Source organism: Clytia hemisphaerica, unplaced genomic scaffold (genome assembly GCF_902728285.1).
Source record: "Clytia hemisphaerica strain Z4C2 unplaced genomic scaffold, Clytia hemisphaerica genome assembly, whole genome shotgun sequence".
Taxonomy (NCBI): domain Eukaryota; kingdom Metazoa; phylum Cnidaria; class Hydrozoa; order Leptothecata; family Clytiidae; genus Clytia; species Clytia hemisphaerica.
In genome coordinates this window covers 649,916-668,418 of record NW_027103553.1, presented here as the reverse complement: position 1 = coordinate 668,418, position 18,503 = coordinate 649,916, and the positions used below count along the sequence as shown (strand labels likewise).

Sequence of the window (18,503 nt, the reverse complement as noted above, 5' to 3'; positions counted from 1 at the left end):
AATTCATCATTGATTGTTGATGGGTTGTAGGGAAAAAATAAATAGGAAGTTCTGGTTGCAAAAATCAGTTTTATTGACAATTGATGAATCATGCTTGATGGTGAGCATTGTTATCAATAATGTTTTTGTGTGAAAAACATAGAAATATAAGGAAAAAATCCAATGAAAATCTGCAATTTCAAACGGAAAAAATTTTTTCTCAAAAATCGAACTCGGCCATGTTTTGGGCATTGCGAATACGCATCTTTCTGCAAAAAATCAGAAAAAACTAAAAATGAAAATTCGAGAAAATGTCAAAACACCGATTTTTCCGACATATTTCCGGCATTTTTGGCCGGAAAAAAATGTTTTCGAAAATCGGGCTCCGTCACAATTTAGGTATTGACATTTTGCATCAGTGTGCAAAATTTCATGAAAAAATATGAAGTACAGCTCAAGAAATTCAAGAAATACCGTTTTTCCGGCGAAAATAGGCTGTTCCGGCGATTTTTAGAAAGTTCCGGCTTCAAAAATCAATTTTATTGAAAATTGAAACATGCTTGATGGTGGGCATTGCTATTAATAATGTTTTTGAATGAAAAAGACAACCAATTATATGGAAAAAGTCCAATGAAAATCCAGAAAAACGGCGATTTCCGGCATATTTTCCGCATTGTCGACCGGAAAAAAAATTTTCTCAAGAATCGGACTAGCTCATGTTTTGGGCATTGTTAATACGCATCTTTGAGCAAAAAATCAGAAAAAACTAATGATGAAATCTCGAGAAAATGCCGAAAAACCAGTTTTTCCGGCATATTTCCGCCATTTTCGGCCGGAAAAATTTTTTTTTCGAAAATCGGGCTCCGTCACATTTTGGGCATTGCCATTTTGCATCATTGTGCAAAAAATTAGAAAAAACTAATGAGCCAATCTCGAGAAAAGCTGGTAACTAACGGACGGACGGACAGACGGACGGACAAAGGTTAATTTATAGGACCTCCACCCCACCGGGGTAGGTCCAAAAAACATAAATTAGACAAAAATATAAATGCAGTGCAGTGCAAAATTTCTTGCGTAAAATTACATTAAATTAGGTTCTGTGGCCCAAAATACATTAAAGTCAACTATTTTTTGAATACGTCATCCGCTATTAAGGAATTTTCAAATATCAAAAACTCAAAAGATAAAAGATATTGAAGCGTTCTGACTGAAAATGGTATGACTTAGTGGCTTAAGTGTTGATGTATTAGCAATATATTTAGGTATACAGTTTGGCTGAATCATAAAATATCCCAAAAGTGATGAATAAACAAAAAGCCTAAATATTTCGTGTGATCTATAACATTCGAAACTATATATACCATACCTATTTTCATCTGTTTTTAAAACCGTAAGTAAATGGCTAAAAAGGGTCCAAGAATCTTTCCAAGCATTTGTGCTTTTCCAGTGCGTTGCATTTCAGAAACACGCTATTATTATAAGGTTACGGCCTTTTTTGAAGTAATTTTATCAGACTAAACCACTTTTATATGGATAAGTAAAGGATAAAAAGTAATTGGTATTTATATTACTTTGTTTTGAAAATATATCTACATTATAGGCTAAAATGATTCAAAAAATGAATGACTAATAGGAAAAACGGGGAAAAATTAAATACTAAAAAATAAATTGTAAAATAAATAAAGGTTTGATAAAATTTTAATTGTATAAATCTTAAGTGATAAAAAAAAATCTTGTCAAAAAGGCGATTCACCTAAACTTACGTAAATCAAATAGCAAATGGTAGTTAAACGATCTTTTGAGGCTTTAAGAGCTACCATGGCCCAACGGATTAGAATAGGTGGATTAACTTCTCTCGTTGCTCCCAAGAGAGATCCATTGTCTTCTCATTGTTACAAGAAAAATCTGTAAATGACTCTGCGCACTCCTCGTTTAGTTTTTTCATTGTTTTTATAAGAACAATTTTCCAATTTATACAGTTTCGAAAACGAATTTGTCCTATGATTCGATCAATTTTGATGATTTTGCAAATATTTTAAATCCTGCACTTAAGTTTTAGCATCAACAAACGCTAGACCAGTTTTAATGTAAATTTTTAATCTTTTGTCAATGGCAATCTTCAGATAAGTGAAAATTAACGTATGGTCTATAACTAAGAAACTATCGATGGGTCACGAATGGGTTGCATACTGGTGAAAGAAGACTGTATTTAGAATTAGGAAAATAAATTTCAAATTATTTGGCTAATTTTTGCATTGGATAGAAAGGGCTAAAAAAGTGCATTTTCTTATTTAAAATGTACCACGTGATACGTAATGACCAATGAAAATGTTGAAAGTAATGATTTTTTACAACTTTTTTACAACTTATCAAGTTTTAATTGCTAGCAAACTCGTAAAAAAGTTTGATAACCTAACGAGGAGTGTTTTCTATGAGTTCTTAATCCACCTATTCTAATCCGTTGCATGGCCTTAGTGACTAAACTTCAAGTTATAGAAGTTATAGTTATAAATATTTACAGCAAAAAAATGGGTGAAAAAATGATGCTTTAAAAAATAAAACAGAAACAAAAATTTACAATTTTATGACAATAAAAGAAACAAATCTCGTATTTTAGAAATTTGATAAAAATTTTTAAGATGGTTCAATTTCAAGGCATTAAAAGTCTTTTGAACCAATCTTCTTTTAAGCGTAATACAAAACAGTAGGTAGGCAAGCAGTTTGAATCGTAAATGAAGTGTACTTCAAACTGCAATATTAACTGCACGCCCCCTGTAAACTGATCAACTGAACATCCTAACAAAATACTAACCAGACGGAATAGACCTTTTCATAAATTACGTCACGATCACTTGCCTCGTTTTGAAATTATTGTCATGGTGATTAACTCCCAGCGGATTTTATTAAACTACTTTCTATTTATAAAAAAATCATTTAATGTCTCAAGGGATATAGTCACCATGGTAATTGTTTGAATACGAGGCAAGTGATGTTTGTGACGTAATTTATAAGAAGGTCTATTGAAGCACGAAACTTGTATGTATGTATTGCTGCATTATCTCAAGGATAAATACTGTAATTGTAAATATTTTCTTTGTTCCTCTTCATTTTGACAAATCTTCTTGCACCTGTCCGATTAAGTTTAGCTTATCAGGTCCTGGATACAATGATTGCTAAATTTCATTCTGTCATGTTAAAGTATCAATTAATCTGTTCAAACAGTGTTTATTGTGGGCCCAAGGACCGTCGTTAATATTTCATCTATACATCTTGACAAAGTTGAAATCGATTTTATCTTTTCTCCTTTTCTGAAAGAGGTTTGACTATAAATTCTGTTTGCGTCCCTTAATTTGTTCTGAACACCAACCGAACCGTTTTAATTTATCTTCAGTCTGGATGATAGACAACTTTTTAATTACGGATATGATCCAAAAACCATTTCAATGGAGATTCCCAAAAAGAAAATCACTACAATGATATAGATCTTCTCAATCTATTTTCCACATACCACGCCATCTTTAAAATCATCCAATACCCGGCGGTGGAGCTTTATTCATTTTTTTCGGTGCCGTAAGATTGTTCCCTTGTAGCAAATGACGTTTCTTGTGTTTTCTCAACGAACTAGGATCAGTGTATGATTTTTCACATCCTTCAACAGTACACCTGAATGGTTTTTTCTCTTTGTGCGTACGCGAGTGTTTAAATCGATCGCTCGAATTAGCAAACTCTTTATTGCAACCTTCGTATGGACAGCGATAAGGTTTTTCACCTAAGAGGAAAAATAATTGTATCTTTGTATCTACCTTATAAGCTGGCTCTAATTGACGTTATTTTTTAGCCTCTGCGGCGGTATCAGGGGCGGTGTGAAAAATGCTGATCAAAATATGAAGAGCCAAAAGTTTTGTAAGAGAGTAGAAGTATAAGACATAAAAAGTAAAAAGACACCACAAATTAGAATAATTTCTACCTGAATGCCCGGACCCCGCCCAATCTTGGGAAGCCTTTCATCTTTCAATTTAGAGATCGGTGGTGTTTTAAGAACCTTGGCCTATCTAAGTAGTCTGAATCTTAGAGCTCTACTGAGGTGTTTTTAGGGCGTACCTAATCCTTCATTCCGCCAATTTCCTCAATAAATACCTTCATCCCCTACTTAGACACATGTAGTTTGTATAAAAAGAGGGATTCTAAGTTTAAACTAACCTGTATGTGACCTCATGTGAATCTTCATATTTTCGATACGCCCAAATGACGCCTCGCACCCTTTGACTCGACACGTGTGCGGCTTTTCACCAGTATGAGTTCTTAAATGAATCACCATCTTATAACGGGCGTTGAATGGGCGTCCTTCCCGGACACACCCTTTCCAAAAGCAAGAATAATTTTGGTTACGATCGACAGTGACGTGAGAATTATTAACGTGATGTATGAGTTCTTCGTTTGTTAAGACATGTGCATTACACCCTTCCCATCTACAGCTCTTGAACATCTTAGAGGTCGCAGTAACACCAAGAATTTGGTCGGCACATACTAGCTCACCTGTGCTTGTCGAGTCCAGCTCGTTCACAAGAGCTACCTATAAAAGATAGCAAGAAATTAAAAAGCGAGCCCTGAATAAGATTCGTTCCCATCCGTTCGTCCAACTAACTTGTCTACCCGTCAGTTTACGATGAAACGGGCTTCTCCAGTTAAAAAACATGTAGGTCTATGTACTCTTTAGGAATTAATTTAGACTGCAATTAATTAAGATCAATCTAGATGTAACAGTCAAGTTGAACCCCATGATTTGAAAATTTTCCTTGATTTTCATTGTTTATTGAATAAATTTCGCCACATTAATCCCTTACGAATTTCCAGAAATACCAAATGAAAGAGTTACCTGTAAGTAAGGCTGTCCATTAATGATGGGCACCTCCATTTTATTGACGGAGTCATTATCATATTTCATGAGGAGTGAATTCTGAATCTCAGTCGTTTGTTTCTAAAAGAAAAGGAAGAAGAATAAAGGAATTAGAATTGTTTACATCGCAGTGAGGATTGGGCTTTTCCAGAAATAGTCCGTCCCCCCTGTTGAGGATATCGGATATCCAGGGGGTTAACGATTTTTGCTCAAAAAGTTGATATCCAGGGGGTTGAATATCTACAAGGGAGCGGATATCCAGGGGGTAAAGTGTCTTTTCAAGTAAAAAATACGATATCCAGGGGTAAGCATCTTTATAAGAGAGGATATCCAGGGGGTTGAGTATATTTCTAAGAGTGGATATCCAGGGGGTCTTTACTAATAAAGTACGGTTTTCCAGGGGGTTCGATACTTCGATAAATCAATATCCTCAACAATGGGGGTAAATTTTTTTTCTGGAAAAGCCCATTCCCTAAAACACTCTCCTGAGAAACTTTTTAAAAAGAGTATCCACGCAGATCTCCCCAACTCGAACGATTAACTACTTTTCTTGGTGTTCGGATTAGGGAGAGTCTACTACAGTAACAGGTAGGAATGCACTCTGCAAAATTAAACGTTAAGAAAATATGAGTAAATGTGAAATTTGAAACTGTAATGTATGATATACAAAACACTCTTCTTTAAAAGAACAACGAGGCTCAAAAATGTCGAAAATAAAAACAACTTTTAAGAACAAAGCTGAGCCTAGACAAAATGAGGATCAAAGTAGTCCAAATAGGATAAAAAGCCTAAAATGCCTCAATATTGCTCTAAGACTAAGAACAGAATAAGAACAATTTGAGGCTCAAAGTGCCAAAAAAAAACAGCCGAGCCTTCACAAAAATTTACTGGCTCTTATAAAATAATAGTGTAAAAGAAAGTTTTACAGGAAAACAACTTCATCATACATTACAGTCTAAACTTCGACAAACAACACACTCGGAGAGAAACGAAACTTACTAAAGGACAGAAACGAAAGGTTTCCTTTTGAATAAAAATCATCTTTTCTGCTCAGTCATAAATGAACTTAAAAATAGAAAAATCCTCGTTTTTTGCCACAGTCTTCCCGCATATTTTCTTGTTTTTTTTGTTAGAACAATTTCTTAAACAGCAAAAAGATTACTGGTTCTTATGAATAAAGTGTGTTTAATGGTTCACCAATGAAATCACTCATCGACCATTTACTGACTATTCATTTATGCTCTTAATGAGACAAAAAGAAATTATATTCTGATTCTAAATCTTTACTGTTACCTTTTTACCTTAAGTATATTAATTGTTGCAAGCAGATATTTTCGCGAGGATAAAAGTTCGCGAAACAGTCTACACGTTTTTTTTGTAAGAACATCCTAAATTTTTGAAGCCTTTGAATGTTCTTAACATGTTCTTATTTTCGCCATTTTTCGAGTATTTTTGCCCATTTTCCTGAGAAATTGGGTGTTTTTTGAGTCCGTAAAGCCTTAAAATGTTTTTAACTTATTCTTAACATTTTAGCCATAGAAGCCTTATGTTCTTATTTAGTTTGTTCTTATAAAAAAACGTGTAATGTGATATTAATTTTCATGATTTTCTAAATGAACAGACCTGGCCAGCGGCTCACGTCATATACTAGAGTCTACTTCTTACAGAACTTTGCTTTCTGATGATTTTTTGATGACGCTGAGTGATATTGTTATATCTAGGTATATCTTGGAATTTTCAACTTTCGGTTTCAAAAATTATACAAAAACACCAAAGCAAAGGAATAAAAACTATTAAAACCTCATTAATGTTGATGAAACTACTTTAATGAGATTAATTTCTGCGGGGACTGAATTTGCAGACGACTCTATTGTTGTAAGATAATATTTTCACAATTTTATGCTATTTCTGCTTATCTACTGCCAAACTATGCATGTTGGTTGTGGAATACGCATTATTATTAGCGCTTCTTTCTTTGATGGCGATAAACATGTTAGAAGTGGCCGTTTGACATTTTTCGGAATTTAATTTAAAAGAATTTCGCATATGAGATCTTCAAATTTCCATTGGGACTTATTTTTGTGGATCTGCGAAATCTGCGAAATTTAATCTCATTAAAGTATAATAAAAACATGAAAACACCTCCCAAAATTGAAAAAAGGTCAATTTGTTCATGGTTTTTGTTTGTTTTTCTACAAAAAGGGATTGGATGGTACTAGTGGTATCGATTTACTACCCAAAAAATGGAGTCACCAAAATTACACCGGGCCACTTATCAACGTCATCCAGTCTATCAAAAAGCTTTAAGTGGTCCCGAGATACTCACGTCCGTAGATTTATAAAGCCCGAAGGGCTAGATGTCGTGCTTTGGCTGAAAAGTGTGCCGAGCTTAGGTAGGGAAATTCTATCTAGGTCACGTGACATTACAATAGAATTTCAGCGCTTGACCAATAAGAAGCTTCGCGGGTTTTCGAAAACAATAGCAACTATATTTTTTGCGATTTTTATTTTTTTTGCTTGGAAGAGCTTAAAGCATGACATCTAGCCCTTCGGGCTTTATAAATCTATGCTCACGTCTCCGCGCCCCATAACCCAGTCTTCTTATATAAAAATTTAACCGGAAATTCTACCGAAAGTAAACCAGTGATGAACAACCTCGTGATCACAACACTACCAAAGTAAGTTACAAAAAAAAATGGATCGAAAGCACGTTTTTAATAATTTCGATAGATTTTGTATGTTTTTGTAATGAAAGAAACAGACCAGAATACACGTTTTTTTATAAGATCAAACTATATAAGAACAGAAGGCTTCGATGGCTAAAATATTAAAAACAAGTTAAGAACATTTTAAGGCTTTGGGGACTCTAAAACACTCGATTTCTTAGGAAAATGGAGAAAAATACTCACAAATAGGGGAAAATAAGAACATGTTAAGAACATCCGAAGGCTTCAAAAATTTTGGTTGTTCCTATAAAAAATCGTGTATTGTATATGTTATAGTGAACATCATAGTAAAGACGTGAAATTTGATCAAGTGGGACGGCTGTTTAACTAACTATTTCTATATGTTTTTTACAACATACTTGAAAAATTGATGTCTCCGTCTGTTTGATTAACAAAACAAGACACCATGTTGACATAAACCTAAATTATAGAAAAATCGATTCTATCTCAGTACCATTTATCAAACGTATAGACCGATTCAGCAAAATTCTGCTAGAAATTATCTTCAACCAAATCTCAAGCAAGCTGCTTGTTTCGGACTGATATAAATGTCACCCACAAAAAAAAACACAACTATACGCAGGTGCAAACGGGAAATACTTAAAGTCTAAACAAGGTTTTACTAAATCATCGGCTGATCGTGGGTGAAAACGACGTCACACAGAATCGGTATTTACACCTATAAACGTCACAGCAAAAAGGGATTGGGTTGGATTTCACCTGACATCCGATCTGCTTCTGCCTCTGTTGGTCTAAATATTCTTCTACATTTTTAGTCCTTGAGAACGACGTTGAGAATGAGTCGCTATTAGTATTAATCTGTTCTTAGGCTTTGGTCAAATTTTAAAAACAGTTATATTTTTTATTAAAAAGGGTGCATTGGTTTCTGGATTTTTTCCATCAAAAGTAAACTGAAATGTTTTTTTCTGAGAACACATCCGAACAAAAGTAGAATCCCGCCAACGAGTAGTAAAGTATCCGGAGATTGGTTTGTATGGCATTTTTAACTGGAAGGACGAGAAAGCTCGTTCGAGTTAAGGAGATATTTGAGTTATAGGGGGTCGAGTTAAAGAGACTACTGTATGTGAAAAGTTGTAGAAATGGGGATTGGGGAGAAGAACAGCTCTTACGTTACATATAAGACTGTTTTCATACATAATTAGATTAGAGGGAAAATAGACCAAAACGACTGTCCTTTGCATTAAAAGATCAAAATAAAACTGAAAATAAAACTATTTCTTGTACGGGGAAAAAAAGAAAACTCCGAAATTTGCAAAAATCAATTTACAATGAAAATTGAAAAGTCTGATTCAGAGACGTTTAATTTTTTAATTTACAGTAAATTTGTTTTATCGTTCGGAAAAAGAAAATAGATTCTTATTTCATTCTCGGTTCTTTTGCACATGATTTTGTCCCAAAGAAGCTAAACTGTTCTACGACCTTAGGCTTAGAATAGTTAAATTTAGGCAAAACAGTCCCAAATTGCGAGAGGTTAAAATTTTGTAAGAAATATAATAAGAGTCTTAAAACTTATTTGAAACCAGACTATGTACTGAAAAATCATGCGTAAAAAATTGAAGCATTGATATTTAAACTGTTCAAATCATCTCACTAGAAAAATTTACTAGCCTCTTTTAAGATAGCTTAGACCTTTGTAATCTGTAAAAAAATAAGAATAGTGTAAGGAAACTGACTGAAGAACTATCAGGCCCGCATACTGGCTGGTCATGGCTCCGAATGGGGTTCTAGGTCCCCCCAACAAATTTAGGTCCCCCTACGATTTAGGTCCCACTTTTCAGTAAGGTTCAGGTCCCAGTTGAAATATAAAAGTTCAGGTCCCTGCAAAAATTGCTTTCAAGGTTCAGGTCCCAGCAAAAAAAACTACTGTCATTTCTGGTAGTATTATTACTAGTTTTTTTACGTATCAACATGGGACGTCAACCAGCTGAGGAAGAAAAGAAAGAATTCATGTACATCATAAAAATGCGGGGTTAAAAAAATTGGGGGTCCAAATTGAAAATTTAAATAAATGTTGCCCACCTGGTTGGGCAACGAGAAAATTTTGGAATTTTAAGGGTAGAAATCTGCCATTTTAGCCTACATTTTGATAGAATGTAAGAGATAATAAATTCAATAGAAAAATCCTTAAAACTTATTAACCAAAACAATAGTGAGGGGGTATTTTACAGTTTCCTAATTAGCCCCCCAGAACTTTAGTGTAGCCCTTCAGCTCCCCCCACTTTTTTAGGTCCCCCCTGAGTTTAAAAAATGAGACAGCTCCCACCCACTTTTAAGCCAATTTGAGATTTACACCCCCCCCAAATAAGTGGGGGGGGGCGGAGCCATACTGGTACAGTGAACTTAGATGACTCGCTAAAGTGAAGGAACTTGTTTTTTTACCTATCAAATCAAAACATTGAAAACAAAAGTGATAAAGATAATACTAAGATAAAAGCTTGGTAACCTGACAGGTACCATTATGAAGTATACGTAATGAGAAGTTAACATCAAAATTTAGTCCTCTCAAAGGGCCATTTTAACATCGAAATACATTAGAGAATTCAACTTCCAACAGCGAAAAAGAATTTGAAAGAATTAAATCGTAAAATTGCACAATGGTTCTAAAAGGTGGCGATTGTACTCGATTCACACTTCCATCCCGCAATTCCAGGACTCAATGTTCCACTTAGGGTTAATGTTTTTTCTCTATCCAACTAATATATTGAGAAAGCTTTGAACTTCTTTGTACTTCAGGATATCAGATGCCAGAGAAAAATCTCCCACATACAAGAGCCATTATAGGATATAGACTCCCACTCAATCATCAAGCAAAAACAAGTATTAAAGGAAAAAATAAGAAAAAAAACATATTGGAAGAAATATAGTCTACAAAAAAGAAAATACGAACAGTCGTAATGAAATCTTTCTCAGATATAGATCATTCAATGAGAAAACACTCTTTTATTATAAGAACCAGTAAATCTTTAATGAGGTTCGGCTTATTTTTTTTGGCAATTTGAGCCTCAAATTGTTCTCATCTTGTTCTTATTTATAGGGTATTTATTACCCAATTTTTACTACTTTGACCCATAAATGGCTTGAAATTGACTAATTCAAGGCTCAGCATTCTTCCTAAATTGTTCTTATTTTGTGGCGATTACGAGCCTCATTGTTCTTATAAAATAAAAAAGAGTGTAGCTGGTTTCTACTCTTCTCCAAATTTCATATCATGAAGGAGGTGTTAAGAAGAGTCTCTATGGGTAAATCAAAATCAATTCAGAATTACCTTAAACCATAATGGTTATTCCATCCTTAACGTAAAAAAAGGTCCCCCCCTCCTAGAGATGATACAGGAGAGCAAAGATTTTCTAAGCGGTTATAACTCAGCTTTTTTAATTCCATGTAATTTTACCAACAAATCTTTTTAATAACAAACTGTAACATCGAATAGAATTGAAAAGGGAAACCTTTTTTCCAATAGTCGATACTTTTTTTTCTTTTTCAACTATTCACCAACTAATGAATGATTTTGAAATGCTACGTCATATCTACCTTCGTTTCGAGCGTATACACATTTTTTTATAAGAACAAACTATATAAGAAATAAGGCTTCGATCGCAAAAATACAAAGAACAAGTTAAGAACATTTTCAGGCTTTGCAGACCATAAAACACCTATTTTCTTAGAAAAATCGACATACATACTCAGAGAATGGTAAAAATAAGAACATGTTTTAAGAACATTTTCAGGCTTAAAATCAAAAAGTTAAAAACATCCGAAGGCTTCACAAATTTGAATGTTCTTATAAAAAAAAAGTGTACCTTTTCGAGCGCATAACTCCTAACCTTGGCGTTTCTTAAAGGATTTTCTGGTTAAATAGGGTGCATGTTTTTTCTTATAGACAAGTGTCTACCTCTTCATCAGGCTCGTGTTATGTTTAGCATTCTATTGTTCTCAAACAATAGAGCCATTGTTTGGGTATCAAAAACTGAGCCCGCATATGCTTATAAACGTTATGCTTATAAAAGAGAAAACATGTATGATTGATGGCTAACCATTTCCGTTCAAACCCACTTCACTTAATTTGTTTAGCCTAAGGATCAATTCTGACCAGGCGCGGTCAGGAACCCTTATATGGACTCGCGCTACCCCAAACATTTCTCCCACTTTTCATTAGAGCTGATAAAATAGCAATTTTTCAAAGATTATTTCTAATATACATCCCTAACATGGGAGGCTTAAACTACGTCAGATAAGAGGCCGTAAAAAAGGGCCGGTAGGGTACAAAAATGGAATACACAAAACGACAGATAGAAGAAGATACATACCAAATCTTGTGCCGTAATCATAATTTCGATGAAAAATAGCAAAAGAAACCTTTAGCCTCTGTGATACGCTACCAGTACAAACAAGAGGTTTAAAACTCGAGGGAATCAGTCCTTTTTAGTAATAATATAGGACTGTAAACCAGTGTGAAAAAGGTTTTTTAAGTGAAAAGCTTTTTTTCATGCGTAATCTGTGATCTATTTTTCGTCATCACTCGAGTACTAAAAAGGCATCTTTTTTGTACGTCAAGAATAAAAGGGGATAAAATGAAAAAAGGAAAAAATATGAACGATAATAATTCAAAAATAGTCTTCAATGTTTCACAAGTTTTAAAGCTGTTTAGAGGTAGAAGATTAAGAAACGACGGGAAATCTTTATAATGCACATGTAGGTATGCTCGTGTGGGTATTCGGAGGCCGTCGATATTTGAAAAAAGACGGCTTCATTCCGAGATTTTTTCTATATAGTATTTAAGGGTTTTTTCGTCAATATAGAACTACTTTTTTCAATCTGTGTGAGTACATTCAAAGTTCGTAGGGGGCTCTTTATACCTTTCCCTTTACCTCCCTTTATGACCCAAAATCCACTTTACTCCCTTAGAGAAATTTTCTATACAAATTACGAAGAGTTGTCCAGAATCATGTGCTACAGCTGACTCACGCTAATTCGACCTCGAACGGAAAATCTTATTTGTTCGAATTATAGAGAGTATTTTAAGAGGGCTTCTGCCGGACGGGAACTGAGAATAAGTTCGCATTATAGAAGTTCGGATAAGCGAAAATCGACTGTAATTCTAATAACTCCACATAATGTTGATCTTTAAATCAGTCTTTATATGAAATTTATTGGTCAGAAATAAAAAAGAGGAGAAAATAACAAGATAACAAAATTCTAAAAATCTTTACCCCTCAAATCTATCCCATAATTATTCCTTATCTCTCCCAATATAAGGGCCTCTCTCCTCTCCTCTCTTAAAGTGATTTTGAGATGGATGTGTCCCCGAGGTTAAACTATGTATGATATTGGAAGAATGTGTTGTTTCAACGTTTTTAAATTATTACTTAAAATTCTTTTCACTGGACCTAAGATCGTCAACTCAAAACGCTTTTAACCAAGCTCCTTGTTTTGAGGGACAGCCTTTAATTTGGTCCCATATTTACTCAGAATGGGCTCTTCCAGAAAAAATCCGTTCATGGGGGGTGGAGGATATATTATTTTTTTCATGAATTACCCCTGGACATTTTGATTTTTAACCCCCTGGACACGGGTTATACCCCTGGACAAACATCAAATCAACCCCGTGGACACAAAAAATTACCCCTGGACATTGGAATTTACCCCCCGGACATTGCAATTTTTTGGTATTTTTTCAATACCCCTGGACAATTCATCCTCCACCCCCCATGGACGGATTTTTTCTGGAAGAGCCCAATGATCCTGAACAAAACTTAACTTAAGTAAGGAAAAGGAGAGTCTCTTTAGTCCAACAAAACTCAGACCAACAACCCAGAATCTACCATCCCCTTGCTAAGAATGATTTGTAGTTAGAAATGGAAAAAGCTTGATTATAAAAATATGAGATATAAGAATAATGATAAGATATGAAAACAGAGGAAAGAATTTTTCTGTGTGTTAGAAAGACGATGAGATGATATTGAGATGGAAATAGTAAAACTTTAAAAAACAAGCTAATCAAATTCACACAAAAACAGTTATGTATGAAAAGAAAATATATATTCACAGGACAACCAGTATCTTCAATATAGTGTGTGAGGCCCTACAGTTCTATCAGAAAAGAACTTCAATGTACACGTTTTTTTTTTATTAGAACCCAGTTTATAAGAATATTCAGGCTGAAATTCGTCGAAAAATTAAGAACATCATAAGAACATGCCCAGCCTCAGTTTGGAAGAAAATGACAAGAAACTACAATTTTTTCCTCTTTTCAAGCAGTTTTAACCGAACTTAGGGATGGATTTTCTAAAATTGAGAGTCAAATATTGTCCAAATTTTGCCAATTTTAAATGCCAATTTTAAATGCCAATTTTAAATGCCGATTTTGCATGATATTGTCGATTTAGAGTAATCTGAAAAATTAAGAACGCATTTAAGAACATTTCAGGCTGAAAAATGCTAAGAAAATAAGCACATCCAGGCTCAGCCAAATTTAGGTGTTCTAATAAAAAAAAAACGTGTAAAAAAATATTTTCTTGTTAGTTTCATGTTGATCATTTTCAATAAATGGGTTTACCGTATTACTTTGAATAAACACTCCCTTCTTTTAAACGCTCCCTCTCGAATAGACCCGCCTCCTAAAATCCAAAAAACTTAATAAACGCCCGGGGCGTTTTTTCGGGCGTTGATTCGAAGAAATATGGTACACGTGTTGTAAGAATAAATTTAATAAGAATATAATATAGAAGAAGGTTTTCAGCCTCCTTTGCGAAGATGAAAGACACAATAATAGAATCACCTCAAGAAAGAAAAACATAACTGAGTAGAAAAATAAACATTAGAATAAAAGGAGGGGGATTTCATCAAATTTCCTGGGAAAAGATTTTTCGCCGATTACTAGTTCAATTTTTAAGAATAAGGAGCAATTTTTTTTCCAATGTATAGCAAAAGAAATTCTTAACGCAATGATATTAAATTGATTCTTGTAAAACTGTCAGAGATCGAGTAAAATCAAGATGAATTTATAATTTTCTCGAGCTCTAGCTTTCCATATAATTGTGCGGTCATGATGCGGTTATATCAGTAGAATCGCTGGGAAATTCTGAGCAACAAGATATAGGTAGCTTTTCGTATAGAAGCATAGTTCGAACCCCCCCTTATTTAAGGGGGGATGACACCTTCCAAAAAAGTGAAGAAGGGGGGATCAGAAATTTTCACTAAAAAGGGGGGGGGATAGCAAGGAGGGGGGATCGTTTAAGAAGGGGGGGGGGCTTACATATATTGTAGATTATTTTCCAGCACTGTTATAAAATTTGGTCTGCATGAAAGGAAGTTCTTTATTTTCACTAAAAAGTGGTATATATTTGCCAGACTTAATTTTTCTTTACTGTTTCCCTTCCCTTTTTACCATAAAAAATTTAGCCCGAAATCCTTGGGGGATAGGTATTTTTAAAGGTTGGGGGGGGGATGCCAAGAAGGGGGGGGGGTCATTTAAGAAGGGGGGACATCAGACCCCTTTCCGCACTATGAGAAGAGGTGTACCCAAAATATAAGCCCTAAAAGTTTGCGCATAATCAGACTTGAAACAAAAGAATTTTGTCACGACACGCTAATTATGCAGATTTTTTATAGTGACAACAAAAGAAACTTGTTAACTCAACATAAACTCCCTGAAGGGCAAGAAACCTGGTATATGGCGAGCCGTTTCTTCATTGTTTCAATAAACTGTTTTTCAATCTCTTTACATTCCTCTGGTCTGACCCCCCCATCCCTTCTTAAACGACCCCTCTTCTTGGCATTCCCCCCAACCTTTAAAAATGCCTATCCCCCAAGGATTTTGGAAAAAAATAGCTAACAAATATATGTGCAATATCTTTAGAGAGAGAAAGCCAAATAATAAACTTCTTCTTTTTCACTCAGACTACTCTAACAGAAAACTTCCTTTCATGAAAACCAAATTTCATAATAGTGCTTGAAAATAATCTACAATATATAAGCCCCCTTTCTAATCCCTCCTTCTTCATTTTTTGGAAGGTGTCACCCCCCCCCCTTAAGAAAGGGGGGGGGCGTGGAACGAACTATGGAACTACTCTATCCTTCTAAAGCTACTACGACAGGTGGGCAAAATATTGCACCGTCTTTGCTAAAAGGAGACCAAGGCTCGCACAAGCAAAACTGTGAAGTCACTTTGATAAAGATTGTGCATAATTTTCCTTCAGCTAAGGACGGCCAGTAGTTACATCTAATATTTTAAATACGATATTTGTGCATAATACAATGCTAATTTTCCTCTGTTAACAGAAGAAATTATAGTACTTATTTTGGCGCAACAGCAGTACTTCAAAAACAAACAGAAATGAAAATAACAAAACTTACAGTAAGAGAATCTTGATTTGGTATCACACGATGCCACGTCACTTGATTCTGATGTTCTTTAGCCGGACTGTCTGGGATACCAGGTATGAAACTAACATAATCTGTATTCAGTGGCTCAAAGTCTGATGAAGGGACTGTACTTGACATTGTGCTAGGAACCATGCTGGGTCGCAAACCAATATCACTTGTCGCTTGCCCTTCTTGAACACTAACAGTGGTTGAGTCTCTTATTTTATTATTAATGTTTGGTGAAACTTTATTTGCCGAGACTGGATTCACCATCATCGTTGAAGTTAAATGATCATCTGATTCAGGTTTGATAACAGCATTCCCAAAAGTGCTTGGTGATAATACATAAAAATATCCCTTAGTTGATAGCTCAGCACCCAAATTATTAACATGAGTGTAATCAGTGTTAATGAAATAGTTCTGTCCATCATTATTGATGGTTGAATAGTTAGTCGTTGTATCACCATATTCAACGGAATGAGAATCACTAGATATATCGGAAAAAGCAGCATCACATTTCAAATTATCGTCTTTTTCACCACTCAGTTGTGAAGTTGTGTCTTCACTATTATAAATATCGTTTATATTACATCCTTCCTTAGCATCGTGCAGTGAAAATGAAGGTGATGTTGCTATGTAAACCTCTTCATCATCTTGTTTATAAATATCAGTTTTATCAAGTTTATCGTGAAAGAAGGATGATTGTTCTATGATAATTTGCTCTTCTACATTCTCAACATCAATAGAGCTGCCACCACCACCAGAGTCGTCAACTACAACATCTTCTTCAAATAAAGATACTAATGTATTATCGTGTTTCTCATCATCAGACATGATCTCTAAAACAGAAATATCTTTTAAAATTTAAAGTTTGATGGTGTTAGATTGAGTGCTGAGATACAGCTCCAAATAGGTCAGCCCTTAAGAATCACAATACCAGCTTAATGTCCTTTAGGTAGAGCTTTTTCAAACTGATAAGAAATTCAAAAAAAGATGTTCATTAGTAGGGGAACGCAACCGCATGTGATTGGTTTGAAAGTATATAGAGATTTGAAGCTTTTTTGAGAGGGGCCCATGAAGTAAAACTTGCCAAAAGACTGATGCTACCCACAAAATGAGCAAAAAGTTAACGATCTATCAAAAGTTAAATTCAACGAAAATGATTGACACCATCGGTTTATAGAGCATGAAATTCAGAGCAACAAAGTGCACTACAACAAGCCTTTCACTCAAACATTAACAGATTTTACAGGATTTCTAACTTTAGATAGCCTTATCTTTTTGACAATGACTTACCAGGCCATATTATAGTCTGTCGTCGGCCAATAAGGGCACTTTCCTTCATGCATTTCCAACTAAAGGAGGCTGTTTTCACTACAAAGTTGGCGATTTGAATAGGAACAAATTCTGCTAACTGAGGTCCCAAATTGAAACACAATACTTATTCTATCTGAAAAAAATAATCGCCTCAACCAAGGCCTGAGGTCCTAAGAATAAACATATCGATAATATATTTGAAAAGGATATTCCCACCCCAAATTTAACACTATCAGATATATCAGATATAGTAATATTCATTCAGAATCATTAAATCTATCATTATTACCATCAGAATCATCAGTAGGATCATTACCACTACCGTCAGAATCATCAAAATCATCATTGTGACAATCGGGGTCATAAGATCAGGTATCACCATAGAATCACAAAAATCTTTACCACTATACCACTACCATCAAATTCACCATAATCAAAATCACCCTGAATCACCAACACCTTTAAAATCATCAAAACCAGAAGGGGATTTTAAGAAGTACAATTTAATGCTTAATTTTTTTCAAGAATAATTTGATTTTTGTGGGATTTATTTTCGTAAAATGAAAATTATTTTCAGAAACGAAATGGGAATCAGCCTCTTTTTTACCTAATTTCTTTAGTAAAGGGTTTTGGCAAAAATCAGGATTTTAAACTTCATTCAATGGTTAAATTTTTACGAATACAAAGATTTTAAGATTTCATTAAATTTTACAAATTTTTGAAGAAGCTCGCAAAACTTGTGAAAGGGGTGAGAAAACATTCCTTCAAAAATCCAGGGGGAGAATAAAATCGTTATATATGGACAACATACCTTAAGGGAACTTATTTTGGTGGGAACTAATTTTGGCGAATTTGGCGAATTTAGACGAAATACGCCAAATTTAGTTCCCGCCAAAATTAAATATTTTGCGCACTCGCCATAATAAGTTCCCGCCAAAATTAAATTTTTTGTTTCCTTGTCTAAATAACCCCTTAAACTCATCAAAATTGCTCAAAATAAGGCAAAATAGAACAGATTTACGCTGTCATTTGCCAAAATTAGTTCCCGCCAAAATTAAAGTTTTTTAAGATTTTCGCCGCTCGCCAAAATTAGTTCCCGCCAAAATAAGTTCCCTTAAGATAAGGTATTAAGAGACATATCCATGTGCAAAAAATTGATTGCAGAAACTATCAACAAGTTTCATCCTCCAAATTTGAAA

General features: G+C 34.5%; 1 protein-coding gene across 1 annotated transcript; it reads right to left on the bottom strand.

Moving 5' to 3' along the window:
• Positions 1–2,648: 2,648 nt before the first annotated feature.
• LOC136800375 (uncharacterized) lies at positions 2,649–16,866 on the bottom strand. Its single transcript, XM_067057013.1, has 4 exons — positions 15,979–16,866; positions 4,856–4,957; positions 4,180–4,552; positions 2,649–3,748 (listed from the first exon to the last, which is right to left on the bottom strand). Exons 1-4 carry the CDS (start codon positions 16,819–16,821, stop codon positions 3,504–3,506), a joined length of 1,563 nt encoding a protein of 520 aa, XP_066913114.1. The 5' UTR covers positions 16,822–16,866; the 3' UTR covers positions 2,649–3,503.
• Positions 16,867–18,503: the final 1,637 nt, after the last annotated feature.

What these genes read in the sequence shown, in the direction of transcription:
- LOC136800375 (XM_067057013.1), bottom strand. Translation starts at nt 16,821, where the DNA reads ATGTCTGATGATGAGAAACACGATAATACATTAGTATCTTTATTTGAA. An exon ending in ATGGACAGCCTTACTTACAG is followed by an intron (nt 4,553 to 4,855) that starts GTAACTCTTTCA and finishes TATCTTTTATAG; the next exon opens with GTAGCTCTTGTGAACGAGCT. An exon ending in TCACATGAGGTCACATACAG is followed by an intron (nt 3,749 to 4,179) that starts GTTAGTTTAAAC and finishes TTTTCCTCTTAG; the next exon opens with GTGAAAAACCTTATCGCTGT.